This window comes from Clavelina lepadiformis, chromosome 9 (genome assembly GCF_947623445.1).
Source record: "Clavelina lepadiformis chromosome 9, kaClaLepa1.1, whole genome shotgun sequence".
Lineage (NCBI taxonomy): Eukaryota > Metazoa > Chordata > Ascidiacea > Aplousobranchia > Clavelinidae > Clavelina > Clavelina lepadiformis.
The window spans coordinates 5990391-6008031 of record NC_135248.1 but is presented as its reverse complement, the minus strand read 5'-3'; the positions used below and the strand labels follow the sequence as shown (position 1 = coordinate 6008031).

The following is a 17641-nucleotide window of genomic DNA, read 5'->3' as shown; positions in this document are numbered from 1 at the left end:
GCGGCGTTAAATAAGTGTTGAGTTTTGGCCCCTGGTGCGATTGAGTTTGACACCCCTGTTCTAGGTCATCGGAAGGTTAGCCTTTATTATAATAATTTTGCGATATCAACGAAAGTGAGATACGCCAGTTTTACTGCTATGAATCTGCCAAGCGTAAAAAGAGTTTGACAGGGAGTAACAACTTTGCAATGCTTATGATTCCATGTTAAAACTAGCTTGGCAGAAAGTAAGATACTTTGCGGACCGGCGGTTGGGAACCACTGGTTAAATGTGACGTCTGGTGGACACCATCGTATGGGATTCCCCTTCTTTTTTCTCACGATTTTGTTGTTTTCCTGAGATAGTCGATTTGAAGGCTTACTGCAGTAACCACTGCAACGCTTTCAGTTACTGGCAGTCGTTGCTTCGTGACTTAAGAGCAATAGCAGTTTAGTTTTTCAACAAAGTGAGCGACTGATGTGCCCGACTAGAAAGTATTTGGGTCTTGTAAGGCTCTATGGAAGTGTACAACTGCACAACCACCTTAAAGTTGAATTGTACATTCAGTGGAAGGAAGATTAGCCTAAGTCTGTAAGTATAATGCTAGCATCCTGCTAAGCAATCAGTCTGCTAATGTACCGAGATAAAAGCTGGGTACCACATTTAAGGTTTGCAAAACTTATTTGGAAAGTTTAAGATGTTGGACTCGGGGGAATACGTAAATGTTAATTTTGGAATAGCAATGATTTGGATAGAACCAAAAATCACACCAATGACTGTTATTTCTGTCTTGTTAAGATTAAGAGGTGTAATAAGAACAAACACCTTTTGAAATATCCTAGCCTCAAGGCTACTATATGACCAGTTCTTTACACTAATCTAATACCATGTTGAGATATTTCTCAAACACAAATCATTTTAAAATATTTTTTGAAAAAAATAATTCGATACAGGTACCAATGATATTGTTACTGAAACAGTACCGTGGCACTGTAACTCGGTACTATAGTACCGCAGTACTGCCCAGTACCCACCTCTGGTCATAGGTTATTCAAAAGAAAATTTTCAAATATGTGAATTGAAATGTTTTGATTAGTATTGTTTGTCAAGTGCCAATGTTTCATTGCTTTCTGTATCAAGTTCATGACACTATTGAGCGCTTCGAATTAATGGCATTGTCTCTGGTAATATGGTGATAAAGGGTAAGTTATATCTCCGAATCTTGTTGTGATAGTTACAAAATAATATCAAATTTCAAATCAGTGATCCAAATTTAGTCAAAATTAGCTGTCAAACTTCATTTCAGAAAAATTGTGTAAACCAGTGAATACATAAACAAAGAATTAAGGTTTCAGTGCACGTCATTACGCCAAACTTTGAGTATTTGCATACACGTTGTACTTTCTGGCCAGGCCTCTCACTAAGTGGTGTATTTGTGGATGAAATGGTCCAGGATGAAGTTTAGGGCACTAGCACTCCTACCCACTGCACCAGTTACCTGGTGAATATTTATGAATGCTTTACCGGGGTGCATTCCATGTGATTTATGCCGAAGATCTTTCCAATGATCTACAGTCAAGCAGTGTAAATTTGGTTGTACTCAGCGTGACACGGAGGCTTACATGTGTTAGTGCAACCGGATTGAAACCATCTCTACTGCAAATTCACTTTGCTCTTCTGTTTTTCTCATGATTTGACAAAAAGAGCAGCAGTGCCTCCCTTTGTTTTAGAGATTACACTTGGCATAACTACTTTGACGTATTGTAATCTATGCCAATCTAACCTTCGATCTATGCATCCTACGAAGCCCCTGTTGGTTGTGACAGTGTACATATATACACTGAACTACTGATGACTAAATGAAACAATGAAGGTGTGGCGGAATTTATATTTCGTTTGGGTGTTCACTTTCTCCCAAACTGCCAATGCGGAGCTGTAAACTATGAAGCATTTCATCACGGAATGCTTTATACACTGGCCAGGAGCCCACTTGTTTCCACTGTTGGTCTTAATATTTTGTCATAGATATAATGCAACAAGTACCCGGTTGCCTGACACCACCCTGATCACAGTAGAGACACTACTTTATACATAAGACCAAGCTTGTGATAAAGGAAAGCATTGTCTAAAAATTTAACCACCATAAGTTGCAACACTCTTTCTGCTTTGAATGCTCAATTTTTGCGAGTAAATATGGAACAGATTGCATGGTAGGATATTCTTATTCCAAGTTATTCTATAATTTCTTGAATTAGGTTTATGTCATCACTTGTCTTTATTATTTAGGTTTTAAATGGTACATGATAAGACAGTAGAGTAAGGGCTTTCCTTTGCTAATAATGAGTCGATTAAGTGGACTTTTGGCGAATGAACTTCCAAAGTACTTGGTTTTGGTAAGGAGATTTTATGACACACCATGTTTTTGGAATTGCACAGCATTGATTAAATAAATTACCAATATGATATACACTCCATTGAAGCTTGTATGGCTTGAATTCAATGGTGTAATGGCTTTGATTTGTGTAAATATTATACATATATATATACAGTACAGTATTTTCGCTCCAATATAATCATATATTTTTTGCAGCATTGTTGATGTACAGTGTGCAGTGTATACAAAATTTCTATAGTTCATGCAATACTAATTCATAATTTTGCATGATGATACTGTACAAGGTTGATAAAACAATACTTGTTTGTTGCAGTTAATATGGCTGGGACTCAATGTCTTCCTATTCGTGTACTATTATTTCTTCTATGACACTCGTCCAGAATTCTTTTACACCAGGGTACTACTTGGCCCCGCTCTTGCTTTGGCGCGTGCCCCAGCAGCATGCTTAAATCTGAATTGCATGTTGGTTTTATTACCCATTTGCAGGAATTTGTTGTCTCGTTTTCGTCGTGCTTGCATGGTAAGTTGTTGTTTAATTATGCATACATATTGAACTATTCAAATACAAACATATGCTAAAACAGTGTTTGCTGAATGGTTGGATAGGGGGGACATGGAGTAAATGAAACAATGAAGTAACAAATGTGAAGTTAAAATGTTTTTGCAATGTGTCGGTATGAATTTTCAATAAGCAAGGCTTTATAAGGGAGAAAAACCAAAGTAGGAACTCATTATTAATTTTCTAGTATTGATAGCAGTCAATGCGTTAATTTTGTACTACTCACTTTGAGAACATAATTGATTTGTGTGTGTGCAGTGTGCAGCGATTTTAGTGGGTGTCCCCGTCCATGGCAACCAAATTTTGAATTGGGCATCCAACATTGAGCTAAATGGATGCCCATTGCCCACTGGGCACCCAGTTTTTTTAATGATTGGTCTTTATTGCACAATTAAGTTGCCCATGTTACTGATGCCTGGATAATGATATTGTTTTTTAAGGTTTGATCTTTGCCAGACTACGCTATGCACACAACATGAAGAGATTGTATTAAGAGATGTATTTACAAGAACTGACTCTGGCAATTATGACCAGACCATTGGGGAGAAAAAAAAAGCAGAGCTTTTATAAAATTTTTGACCTAACAAACTGCATCATTGATTGAGCCTGTTGTCAGATTAAACTTAGTTTGCCAGAGTTGAGCTTCCAACTTTTTCGTGGAGCACCCATTTTTACAAAGCCAGGATGCCCATGGGCATCAAAAAATACAGTTAAAGGTATTCACTGGGTGTGTGTGCTGTAAGAGTACAATTAGGAACAAAACTTTGAGTTTTGTTGTATAATGTAGCATAAACTTTAGCTTTAGAGCTTAATTTTATGCTACATTATGATTCGATTATGACTGGGTAGCATATTTTAAGTTTGCATTACAATCAACCAATTTTGTCAGTAAAATGAGCAAAGCTTTTGATACTGGTAATTTTCGTGGTGATTTTTATTCATATTAATATCCCAAATTTATGACGTCACAGTTAGGCTGGCCATCCCTTTCGTTTTGGTCTCAAGTAAATCGCTTTTTATATTGGCAGTGTCTATTTAACCAACTGCAATTTACCAAATTTGGAGAAAGCTACTTCAGTAAATGGCTAGCTGGTTACTCAGTTGGTATTGTCTTACTTTGGTGAACGGCTACTGGTGAAGTAGAAACTTAATATACTGGCCGCCGTTTAATGATGTAGAAAATTACGGCAAACAGCAATTAGGCTAGTCTGTGAATTGAAATAAACGTAATTTTTCAACTTATAATGACATTTTTTTCCAAAGTTTAAATTAATATAAAGCTAATCCCTCCGACCCAAAGTCTCAACTTTCATGACTAAATTACATCGAATATAAATTTTGACAAAAAAGAGGTGAAATATTAGCAAGATTCGAAACTGAAATCTCTACCATACGAGCCCCATCATTAACCACTACGTCATCGCATTGCTTTCTTCCCCTTGTCTAAAATGAGAGTGATAAACCCATCAGCAACAATCTGCTGATCACTGTATTGTGATTCAGCAACTTCAGTGGTGAAATAGTCACATCGTTATATAATGTGGTTTTCACTACAATTTGTGTGGCAATGTAGTAATAATAATTGTTCGGGTTATATTCAGAAGGTTGATTTTTATAACATTTAGTGATTTATTTAATGCCTTTGTATCAACCAGCAGCAATTGAGATGTGTGTTTGACACAATTATTTATCTTTTGGGAATTCAGCAGCTCTTTCTTTGAGCGCAGCCCCCTGCCGAAAATCGTTTTGTTTTGTGGCCCATGGTCTAAAAACGTTGAAGACCACTTTTGTAACTGGATAAACCATCTTTTTACAGTGCTGCCCAAGAAGAGTTCGTGTGGTCTTGGACAAGAACATTAAATTTCATCGCTTGTGTGCATACATGATTGTTCTCATGACATGTAAGTGTAAATCTAACAAACTAACAAACTAATTACATATATACCGTAGAATTTGCATACAATGCCTTCTGATATTGTGGCATCTCACTTACAGTGGCTTGCTGTAGTAAAACATACTCACAAACACAATTTTTGGCCATTAACCCATTATTGTAGTCTTGCTTGTTGCTTCATAGTTTGATTGCAGTGATTTTTTACTTTTCCTTAAGTATCACTGCTCAAGCAAATTCTATTGCTCTTCTTTGTAGTTTCCGTTATTCTTTTGCTAAAATAAGTCAAAAAAACTTGGTTAGATGTAATAAAAAGTGTTATTACATGTTCCTTTTTTATTAAATCTTGTAGTAATTAAAATCGTTTATATATATATTTTACATAAATATTACATATATACCGTGTAAACTTGTCAGCTCAAACATTACTTATAGTATTTTACAGTATTATGATTTAAAACCTAAATACCGGTATCGCGTTAAGTGGTGTTTGGTTGAAGTAACGAGTGTTTTTCATGCCCAGACTGAGATTTTGAGTTAATGATATTGTAATTGAAGAAGAGTGAAATTAAGCCTTACCGGTAGTTATGACACAATTACAAAATTAAACATGATTAAACAAACATGATTAAATGAATTCTTGATTTTATTTGTAAAAAGTAAAAAATTAAAATGAAAAACAATTTACTACAAGTGCCTTATAGGGAGAGTTGAGTTTACGAGCCCATGCAGTGTAGACCTCAACTAATATAATGTATTACTGTAATATGCAGATAAAATGGTCCAATATCAGTGTATTGTCAGATTGGCAATTTTTATGGATGATTATCAGCAAAAATTACCAATATTTATCAGCAGTATTTTCTGCCGCCACAATTCAAATAGTGATTACTTTTTTTATTTGCAGTGATACATTATTATGCTCATTGCTTTAATGTGGACTTTTTTACATCGGTCTATCGTGTTCCTTTGAATAGTCGAAACACAACAACCATATCTAAGCTTCGCTGGAGACTTACTCAGATTGGAGGGAATAACTATCTAAATCCTATCCGATCAGATGTTGTAAGATCATTTTTGTTTATGAACATACCATATACCTGTATATATCTACGGTTGCTTTTGCTATTAATAATTGTGCCTCACTGTATGGAAAGTAAATGTTCATAAATTATTTACTTTAATTTTACGCCAGTTCTCAATTCTTGCCTTATGATGTTTAGCTACAAATTGCTACAAAAACAGTAGAGAGTAATGTCGCTTGTGAGCTAGTTTTAAAGTGGAGTAACCTGTGTCAACATGCGTTAATCGAAATGATGTGTTTAAGTTCTTTATAGAGGCCAAATGTCCACAGCAAACAATAAATTTTCCTTTCGTTTGATGTTAAGCAAGTTGTGAGTCTGTTACTCTACTTGCCAGTTATGGGTTTCTCCTTATCATGCCCACCAGTGACGTTATTAAGACTTTTTAAAATTGTTGCAAAACAAACAATTTTTAAACTTTCAAGGATTCTTTGAGTTTTGCGGCTTGTAATTTTGCATAGATCTTTAGAAACATATTTGTCACTTAACCAAACCACCATTTCAAAAAGCTACTAAACAAAATAGAAATTAAAACTTATATTGATTATATTATCATTATTATACATTAGTTTGCATTTCATAACCATAATTTCATAACAGGAAAACAAAGAAGTGTTTCAATAATTAATTAGCTGGAGATATCCTTAACACCTTTAGAAAGTGCAATATACTCACCACTAACTGTATCTATAGCTTGTACAAAAAATATAAAAAATAAACAAACTGTATAGGCGGAAGTTTATTGCTTGCTTAATAGTAACATCAGGTTAACAATAAATCATCTTCGTCAAAGAATGCTCAATTATAGTTTTGGTGTTTACTCATGCTAGTACGCGAACCATACTGTCAATCAAAAAACAGTTTTTATGTAATGTGTCTATTGTGTGTTTCTATCCACATAGAAGACTTCCTAAAGTGATGATTAATTTCAAACATCCTGTTAAGTTGGTTATATATATATATGTGGTATAATACCTGTTTCCTGAAGAATGTTTGCTTTGTTTTCCTTCCTGTTTACCCACCTATCAAGAGATCTTGCTGAGGACATGAATTTAAATTAAGTCTGCACTTTTCAATTTGGCATTTTATTGGCGTTTTAATCAACATTCTTTTCTGCTTTATTAAATATTTTGTATATTGCCCAGGGAATGCATTAGCTTTGCTTCGCTAGTCATGAAATCAACTTATAATAATTATAATAATAATTTGTAACGCAATTGCTTCCATAGTGCTTGGTGTTTCTATGCTTTATTTTTAACCTGGCATTGGTTCAAGTTTTCGGGCAGCAACTTGTATCCAAAATTATCAGGTTTTTTCTTTTGGTTACATTTACCTATTACTACCCAAAAGTACTTGTACAAAATAACAAACAAAGTATGTTATGTATGCTGTGGTCCCCTTTTCTAAGGGCATCATATTAACAGTACGAATTATTGTTTCAAAAAGCCCTTCATTTTATCTTTTTGTACTTCCTCTATTGTTAAGTAAATAAATTTGATAAAAGAAATCATGCTTTATTGACAAATTTGAAGTCAATTAACTGCAATGAATCACCTTGACTGATAAACATATTTCCGGAGTCAATTTTAGTCTTGGCATGTTGTTTACCATAATATTAGTCATGAGCGTACTCTAAAGATCCATCCAAGATCACTCTCTCAATTTTCGAAAGGGAAAGTGCAGTCTTTTGATCTTTTCATTGCTTGTTTCTAAAAAAAAAACTAGAGTAGGTTTTATATTTTGTTTTTGAATAAAAGCAAAAACAATGTTTACTTTACTTAAAGCCAACTATAAAAACGTTAAAAAACACTTTCTCCTCTCGCAGCCCCTTCATGAGCTGGTTTTATCAGATCACATATTTTTGGTGGTGACTGGTGCTTGCTGTTGTTCCAATCTTTGAAAGTGGCTTATCAGCGTTGAACACTCCTGGTCTACAATAACTCAAAATACCAAAATATTTAGTTAGGTCTGTACATTCCAAATCCAAGGGATGTTACCCTCGAGATACCCGCAGATTCCCCTTCTGAGGGGTATCTGCTCTTTCAGATATATCCTGGCAGACGTCAAAAAGAAAGAGTTTTAATTGAATGTTAGAAGTGAATGTAAATTAAACCTTCATTTATTACAAGAAATGTGCATAGATATCTTTAAATATAGGTTTTCTTTGTTTAGTGGTCAGTTGGAGCAGTCTTCCTGTTGACTGGTGGATGGACAGGAGTGATCATTACCTTAAGCTTATTTTTTATGGTCACTTCTTCAGTAGAGTTGATTCGTCGCTCATATTTTGAGGTGTTCTGGTATACTCATCATCTTTTTGTCGTCTTTTATGGATTTCTGGTTGTACATGGCATATCGTGAGTGCTTTCAAAAATAGAATGTAGCTACAAATAATGAAATTTATAACTTAATTTTCAGTAAAATTATGAATTAAGGATTATGTTTAACTAGAAAAGCAAATACTTCCAATCCACCTAGGCAACTCAATACTCTTATGCAATGCAATTTTTTTTACAGCTACCCATTACTGTATTGGGCAACTTAATATCATATCAAAGTCTGTCTTGTACTGTAGTGTGCACTTAACTCAGTATTAGGAAAAGCCAGTGTAAACCAAATTTCAAATTTAAGTTTTCTCGTAGATTTTTTCCAATTTTTTATGCCCACACTTGATGACAAGCTGTTTGGTGAAAGTTTTATGAATTTCAGAGATCTTCACATGTTTATTTCTTTTCTTTGTATGAGCTGTAGGCAAGCATGGTTTATAGTCGTGGCAATGCAGTATTTTTCGCTAATACTGTAATTTGTCGGCATAAACACACAGGTTTAACGTTTGATATTTCTCTAGGCTGAAAACAGTTTAATTTGTTGTGGCTGACCAAACCTGCCTTGAGTAACAAATAGCCTAATGTACCATAAACTCTACACAAAAATTCTGTTTCTCTCGCAGAGAGAAGTAAGCAGGGACCTAGGAACCATAGAGTTGTTTGTTGGTCAGTCTATTACCTATAAAAATCAATTAATTCTTCTTTGTATCATAGTCGAGATATCCTGTAAAATTGATGGCAGGTACTTGAGTAATGTTACTTACAGGCAATAAATAAACAAAGGACAATGTGTCTTTTACTGTTTTTGCAGTTGGCTTTGGACTAGGTACTTTTATATGTGTTATATTTAAAACTTTTAATAATATAAGGCAATAGTTTTCAAACTTTTTAAATTAGCAACATGCTAATGCTCCACAGATTAGTGCGAAACAACAACTTACCACACCGTGACTTCGGTCGATACATTTTGTGAATGTAAAGAAGGCGAAAGCATTTATATTGAAATGAGGCACTTCAAAGTTGGTTTAAAAAAGAACCAAGCTGTTTCAAATACTCGTTTCTCCCACATAAGTTTTGCACTCTCAGAAAAATTTGAGGTTGTTTTTTACTTCTATATTTTGGGTTACTAGGAGTTATCACCTGTATAAGTCTCAGTCGATCAATGCAAATCACAGCTCTTACATGGTGTTTATTGGAAGGTTTTACTTGCACCAATACAGCACTGGCTGCCTATGAATGATGTAAATTATCAAATAAATAAGATATTACATTGGAAGCCAGGTAATTCTAATTAGAAACAACATGCTTTTTTGTCGAAGTTGGTAAAAGGGCTGTATTCTGTTTCCATGATTTCCAGACAACTCAGTCTGTTTATTGTTAACATTTCAACATATGCTATACTCAAATACACAAACAAAAGGTAAAAACCGATGTTGCAGAGATTGACTGATATAGAGTTTTATTTTCAATATTGTAACTATTAGAAATCATAGGTTTTCCCCAAGTTTAATACACACTAATGTTTTACGTGTGTTTGCGTACAAGCTTTATGTTTGAATCATTTTAAATGATGTAACTCAATTGTTCTGAATAACTTAATTAATGCCATATTTGCAACGTTTTATGCTTGCAATATTGTCTAAAAGCCCTTGATTGGTTTCTGTTACAATTAGAGTAAGAGCAAAATATGGAACAGTTCATGCTGTGCACATGAAGTTGGCATGGAACTTTGTTTTATTTGCTACCAATGTTTTTTTTCGTGGATTGTACCAGTTAGTAACTTAACATTTTTTGACAAGTTTGTCACATATGACTTGCTTTTTGAAATGGTTCGCTATGTATAGCCTTTGCAAGTAGCTTAGATACACTTATTTTGTAGAGTGGCAGGAAGCTTCCAAATCAAACATAAATCCTACTATTATACTGTAGTATTTTTTTTTATTCTCACAAATCTGAGTTTTGCATGCGGACCCTGGTTAAATCCTTTAATTTGCATACAAAACACGATTCTTGCATTATATTAAGAAGACACGAAAAAAAATGTAAACGTTTTCACTTGTTTGGTTGACACTTAAGACTGTGAAATATTTATGATAGTAAATTTCTAATTTCAAATATGCAGGAAGTTAATTAAACTTTAAGCTTGATTCCCTTGCTTATCAGAAACTTTTGTTAAGTGCAACGAGCAAGATGGGCAGATTTAAGTTCACATCATGTATGTCAATATCTATTAATTATTCGTATTATCACAAATCCAAGTATTTTTCGATTTGGCACATCCCTGTTAAGTAGAGAACTGTGCTTGTAAAGCACAATCAGGCGAATGTATTAGACGTTTGTAACGTTCTTCAAACTATTTGGAACCTCTGGTATAAGGTATTAATATTAATTGTTGCAGGAGACAAGTGCGAGGTCAAACACCAGCAAGTCTTCAAAACCACAATGTTACATTTTGCAGTCAACATCCTGATTTATGGCCAAACCCCCCTTGTCCTTTGCCAGTATTTCAAGGAAGCGAACCCATGGTAAATGGAATCCGTTATAAACTTAAACTTTGTCATGTTTTCAGATGTTTTTTTATCTAAATAAGTCTTATTGCATCTTGTCTCACAGCTGCATTTAAAATGAATACTAAAAGTATTTTAAATATTGTAAAACATTCATATCTATGCCAATTAACTAAAGATGATGGAAACTGTTCAGTTGTTTTTATAAGCATTATCATAATCATGGTTTTTTGTTGGCAGTCTTGTTTAACGTTTATTTCTATTCTCAGTACGCACATAGTTTGTCTGTAATGTTTTTTAGAAGTTTATCAATTAATTATTTCTTTTATTCCTGTGTTAATTAGACATGGAAATGGGTAATCGCACCGATGGTTCTTTATGTTATTGAGAGAATTATACGTTTTGTGAGATTTACACAACATGTGGACATTTTAAAGGTATGTAGAGTTATGCCCTGCGGTAAGGAGATGAAAAGTTGGTTTTTTAACAATTTTTTCATGAATTTTGCAATAATACAATTATGTTTAATGATATTCTTCATCTTGACAGATGTCAAAGTTAATAAAAAGCTCTATTAACTTCGAATTTATGCTGCTTAAATTTTGTGTATTAGTTTTGTATTTTATACTTTTTTAGAGTTATTTCATCGTAACTGGCGACTTAGATTCTCAATTTCTCATCTACTTTAATCATAGGTAATAAAACATCCCTCACGAGTTGTAGAGATTCAAATGCGAAAGAGTGGATTTTTTGCTGAAGTAGGACAATATGTGTTTATCATGTGCCCGAAATTATCAAATCTGGAGTGGCATCCTTTTACGTTAACATCAGTAAGTTAAGTTATCGATATTATCAACTCGTTTGTGTGACAAGATGTTAAGTTAATATAATATAGAGATATTTTAAAATTAAATTCGTTAAGTGCAAGTTCTGTTTATGTTGGGAACTTTGCAGGCTCCAGAAGAAAACTACTGCAGTGTGCACATTCGCATTGTTGGCGGCTGGACAAGTGACCTGAGCAAAGCTCTTGGGGCGGACGGTGAAGGACCTGAGGTGACTTAAACCAGTTATTTTACCTCAAAGTTCAACTGCAAGGCTTAAATAAGCTTATATTAAAACAAGTATTCAATAAGTAGCTAATATATCCACTCGTATTTTACCCCAAAATTCTCTCAGTTATTATAAATTGATGAATTCTTTTTCGCTTACTGACCCTTTCATCGAGATTCACCCTACCTCTCAAACCACCATGTGCTTCCCCACATCATGAATGATGTCGGTCAGGACGAAACCCAGGCCCTAGGTACCACTACTCTGATAGCTAGTTAATGACTTTTTCCATTTAAGGTGATATGAGAATGGAATGTAAATGGTTGATAACAAACTGTAGTCATCTATTGATAAAGTTGATACACTAAGTATAAACGCTGGAAATTTTATAAGTTAACCCAGACAGTAGGCTAAGAACTGAAATAAGTATAGCTTATACCTTTTTTGGTCAGCTAGGGCTTGGCAAATCTACTGATACATACTATGTGCAGACTAAAGACGACTGAAGCTTAAGATCCAATGTTAGCATTCCTTTTAGACATTGGGCTAAACGCTAAAATTCTGTAGAATAGTTGCACACAGTACCTTCGCCTTTGTCCAGACTCACACCATCTGTGTAGGAAAATACCTGGTTGTGGAGTAGGCAAATTTATAAACGGTCAGGGTGTGAAATAAATAATGATAATTTGATAATTTATTTCTTGTACCTGCAAAAGTTTTTTTTTTAAAAGTATGTGGATACTGGATATATTTACATCATATTATTAAAATACTTCATTTTAAGACAAACCTGGTTTAGCATTTTTGTATAACTTAATTTTTGAGAAGTTTCGAAGTGAGACCTAAGTGTTAAAACAAGTTAACCTTTAATCAAAGAAGTGATCTTAATAAGTTTACCACAGAAAGAATTTTTCAATAATACTTAGCGGTTAATCATTTATTGCCCAAAGTATATCTCAGTTTTGCTGTTATTTATATTGGAGGTGGCAGCAGTTACTGTGTAATGTGATATCGCCATGGTTGGTGTTGGAATCAAGTATGTTGCCTGTAGTAGTGAGTGACAGTCTAGCTCTAGCATACGCACTTTGTATGGAACATCACCTCACAGACAGATGATTTTTATTTTCGTCATAGAAAGATGATTTGTGTCATTACGGAAAGTAGCTGTTGGTTGGAACCTACAGTATTTTCACAAGATTACCTATTTATTAATCGTACTAAATATATGTTAAATTACATTAATTGACATTAAATGTTTCTGTTATACAATAACTACACGTAAAGTATACCTATTTCTTCTCACCTACACAGGACATCCCATTCTTCCTTGATTGAAATACCATCATGGGTTTCATATTGTGACCTAATTTCTACCCATATGTCATAGTTAACAGCAAGGTGGCATTTTTTCTGCAACACATTTTTGGCAACAATTGCTTAAACACTAAATATTATTGAATAATTCTTTGTCTGGTATTTTTACTGACTATTCTTTGGTTTAATATCAATTTGCTTTAGCACTTCCCCTCACTTTCAGATTGCCAGTCATATTTTTGCTCCTTACCATTTCAACTAGGTACTTCCTTCATGGAAGATGCCACGCATTGCAGTAGATGGCCCGTTTGGAACTGCAAGCGAAGATGTCTTCACATATCCTGTGGCTATTTGTGTTGGTTCTGGCATTGGCGTTACTCCTTTTGCATCACTTTTAAAATCTGTTTGGTTAGTTAATGTTATTATTTATTTTTGCTATGCATAGTTTTTTCATACATGTAATGTGTAGATTTCCTGGATAAGAATAGCTAAAGATGCATAAAACCTGTAGACTAAGACTTGCTTGATTTTGTGATTTAGTTTTTATACAGAGAGACCATTACCTGTTTTACGTTTGAGAGCATACTTACCCCCATATTATACACTAGATAACAGTAGATAGAGACTTCTTTAGATGATATACCAAACATTGTTGGCTTGGTAGTGGAATGATTGAAAAAAGCCGCTCATGCTCGATACCCAGTGGCACTACTTGTACAAAGGCCTTTGGGCAAGGCATAAATGACACTTTGACAAATGACAATGGTTTTGTCCAGTGGTCCTTTTGAAAAGTTCCAAATTCGGGCAATACAATAAATAAAAACGTATATTATTGGGAAGTTGCACAAAGGCTAACTTGGTAACTGGGTTTTGAGCGATGAGAAATTATTGCCATGTGTAAGTCGTGCAATGAGTTTCGTCGGTCAGAGGATAAAAATTATGATACTAAAAAATACCATCATACTATAACACTTAAGTAATTCATTTAACCTTTTTCAAGGTGCATTGTTGTCATGTTGCTCGTGTCACTTGTTAATATTGATGAAGTTCACTTTAAAACATTCCTGACTTACTATCACAAAAGTTCTTTAGTGTTTCCAGGCAGCAAACTCATTGAGTTGAATATTTTTAGGTATAAAAATCTTAACCCTGAAAAAGAATTAGCCCTGAAGAAAGTCTACTTCTTTTGGATTTGTCCTGAAGTTCATGCTTTTGAATGGTTTGGGGATATGCTAGCTCATCTTGAACAGCAGTTAATTGAAACTGGGCAGCAGAATCTTATTGAATACAATATCTACTTAACTAGAGGATGGGATGCAAAGCAGGTTTTAAACTGATTTAATCAAGCTTTCTAAATCAACTATGTTGACTATAGTTACTCTGACTGTAGCAAATGTGTTCCCATGTTTTTTGAAAAAAAAACACGAGAAAAAATTTTTCGACCAATATTTGAACTCGTAAGCTAGAAAAATGTGGTTTTAGTAGAACCAGTATTTTTGTAACAGTCCAAAATATACTCCCGCTCAGAATATACCTCAGATTTTATTTCTACATAGTTGATACTATATGTGTAGTATGCACTATGCTGCTATCCTCTCTATTCAAGTTTTTACATGTTTTTGTGGTAATCAAGGCGAAAACAATTATGGTTCATGAAGAAGATGAGCGTGATGTTATTACCGGACTTGAACAGAAGACAAATTACGGAAGACCAAATTGGGATGATATATTCATGAAAGTAGCACAAACTCATCCTTCAACTCATGTTGGTGTCTTTTTCTGTGGAGTTGCTGCTTTGTCTCACGAGGTTAGTTAATTGTTATTAAAAGGTTCAATAAATTGTCATGATCCAAGCAAAAATCACAATATTACTAGTTTTATAGCCTTACTTGTCAACAGGAAATGTGTTTTGTGGTCACTTACATAAAAATTTAATATTTTAATTTTTGCGGACGATATTATAATAGTAATCACTAGTTTACTTACCATTCTGGTTTCCAAGTGGTGATTTTTAAATAACTGTCATGTTCTAACTATGCAGATGTTGCTAGTTGTAGTCCATTACAACGCCCTTTTGTAGCATTGTTTTGCTGTTACGTTGTTTTTTGAAACTTGTCTTGTAAATTTATTTTGATTTGAATTTGCTGTAGTTTATAGAATTCAGTGTATAATTTCGTAAATAATCCTTTACCCTGATAATTACTGGAAACCCACAAGGAAAATGTATCCTTGACAAAATACTGTCAGTTTTTGAATGGAGTTATGGATACATAAGTTTTATATTCCTCTTCTGTTTATTGTCAAGTACTTACATGAACTTTTGTTATCTTTAGCTTCATAGAATGTCCAACAAACACTCCGGAAATGGTGTTGTGTTCCATTACAACAAAGAAAACTTTTGAGGTGAAAATGTTGGTGTGGTGCAAATATTTTTTATCCAAGTTATTTTTTATTTCATCATGCTTAACCCTAAATTCATATGAGACATGCCTCTTTTTAAGCGAAGATATGTGCGTTATTTGAGGGCTTAAAATCAACTTTGTACATTTATTTGGATTTACGTATTTTGTGTCTGTTTTAACCTGCACTTATGAGATCGTTGTTGCTACACCATTTTTGAGTACACTTTATTACGTCAGCACTGGATGCTATAGTTACACTGAAGGTTTATCACAGAGTTGAGAAATATTGATTATAAAACTAAATTCACTAAAGTTAATTCACTAGCTATGTACACTAACGCTATACAGTGTTTTTCCTGTACCGTTGTTCGTCTATTATGTAAGACTTAGGGAGTACTGATAACAAAGCTTTTTACTATGAAGCAGTTTTTTCTCTATCTCTCCAATATACAGTGTTAGGTTATATGTGTGTAGTTTTTCTTTAATATTGTACTGTATATGAAAATATATTTATCTTGTTTATTCTATCATATGCATAACATTTATCAACTAAACTATTTTATTTTTTGTCATGTGCAATATCATAACGTGCATTAAAGAAGAGCCTATACTGTACTTAGTTCAGTTAGTTGTGTCTTGCCCGATAATCAGGGTCTGAGCAATCAATTTTAAAAGCATTTGAGTTTTTTTTAATTTTAAAAGCATTGAAAGTCATATTTTTGTATGCACATATTAAATCACGTTTTGTTGTCTGTTGCGAAGTTGAATAGAGAATTAAGCTTTGGGAAGATTGATAAATGGTAGTCAGCAAACATTTGGTAATTGTTAATTTGAATGTTATCTCCAGCTGCTAGTTATGGTTTCATAAAGCGTTTGTTGTTGTGCACATGCCTTAACATCCTTATGTATTTGAATTAACAGGCTATCTAGAACACCGCTTTACGGTTTTTTTTAAATTTATATTTGAAGTTATAAAGAAATTTTATTAACACTCTGTGGTAGTTGTGGCATGTTTTATTCGTGATAAGCTAACCTGTATCTGAAGCAAATTATAGTGGAAAATATTAATACCAGAATTGTCCTATGTTTCAATATTATTAAAATAATCCGTACAAGTCAGTTGTTTGCTCTGTTCAACGTTTATACCTTGTGCAAAATTAATAACAACTTTATAGTACAGTATTCTAGTATGATTGTATTAATTTCGTGAGTTACGGTAACAGAATTTTATGCATACTAAAAGGATAGCTCAAATCTAGGTAAAGTCACATACCATCATAAACTTAGGCAAGGTTGTTGTAATGGAACGTCCAAAGACAATGGTGAACTCCCAAAATCTAGTTGCAGTCAGATTCCGATAAAAACTTTGGCTACCGCTAAATAGTAAGTTTAACTTTGCTAAACACCTTTGATTGATACTTGTGTAACTTCATCTATGTATCAAATTACGTAGGATAATTAACGTGTTCTTTACTGTTTATCAGCAAGCTATTCATGCTTCTCGTAACTCTTTATTGCAGGTCCAACTCAAATCGATTTCTTCAAGTAGCGGATAGCAAATAAATTCTAATTAAATGGTATTAACTATTAATGCAACTTACGCTCATTTCGGTCTGCTAATAAAATACAAAAATCAATTTATGTCGCCCATCGCAGTGCTCTGCGACGTTTTTTTCACTCGCGAGTCGCGACCCACGTATGAAATTTCTAAAATTCGGCGACACACGTCAACTATAAAAAGGCCCATACATCAAAAACTATTAAGAAAACTAGAAGACGTTTACCACAGTATTACACCCTAACGTAATTGCTCCCATGTGCATAACTTGTGGTTTGGTAAAATTGTAATTGGATTAGTCTTAAATAATATCTTATGGCCTAAAGTTGATGATTATGATTTATATCATAACTTAAGCAAAAATATATCAATTTAGTACGACACGGACGAAAAAATACAACACGTGTAGGGTTGCATAAAACAAACACTTTCGTTCCGTCTGTTATGGGAAATACTATAGATGAAATTTCTTTATCCACAAATGCCTGACGCGCTGCTTAGAACTCATTTTAAAGAATGGACAAAATCAGCTAAACAGGGCAGTATACAACGCAACCAAATAGCTTTGATAGCATCATTA

At 33.9% G+C, this 17641-nt stretch overlaps 1 protein-coding gene across 1 annotated transcript; it reads left to right on the top strand.

Moving 5' to 3' along the window:
• The first annotated feature begins 2244 nt into the window (after positions 1 to 2244).
• On the top strand, positions 2245 to 16622 carry LOC143470668 (NADPH oxidase 2-like). Its single transcript, XM_076968932.1, has 13 exons — positions 2245 to 2372; positions 2688 to 2894; positions 4750 to 4834; positions 5732 to 5889; positions 8079 to 8260; positions 10629 to 10755; positions 11082 to 11174; positions 11433 to 11567; positions 11692 to 11790; positions 13364 to 13509; positions 14234 to 14426; positions 14735 to 14908; positions 15435 to 16622. The coding sequence occupies exons 1-13, from the start codon at positions 2319 to 2321 to the stop codon at positions 15501 to 15503; spliced, it is 1722 nt and encodes a 573-aa protein (XP_076825047.1). The 5' UTR covers positions 2245 to 2318; the 3' UTR covers positions 15504 to 16622.
• The last annotated feature ends 1019 nt before the right edge of the window (positions 16623 to 17641 follow it).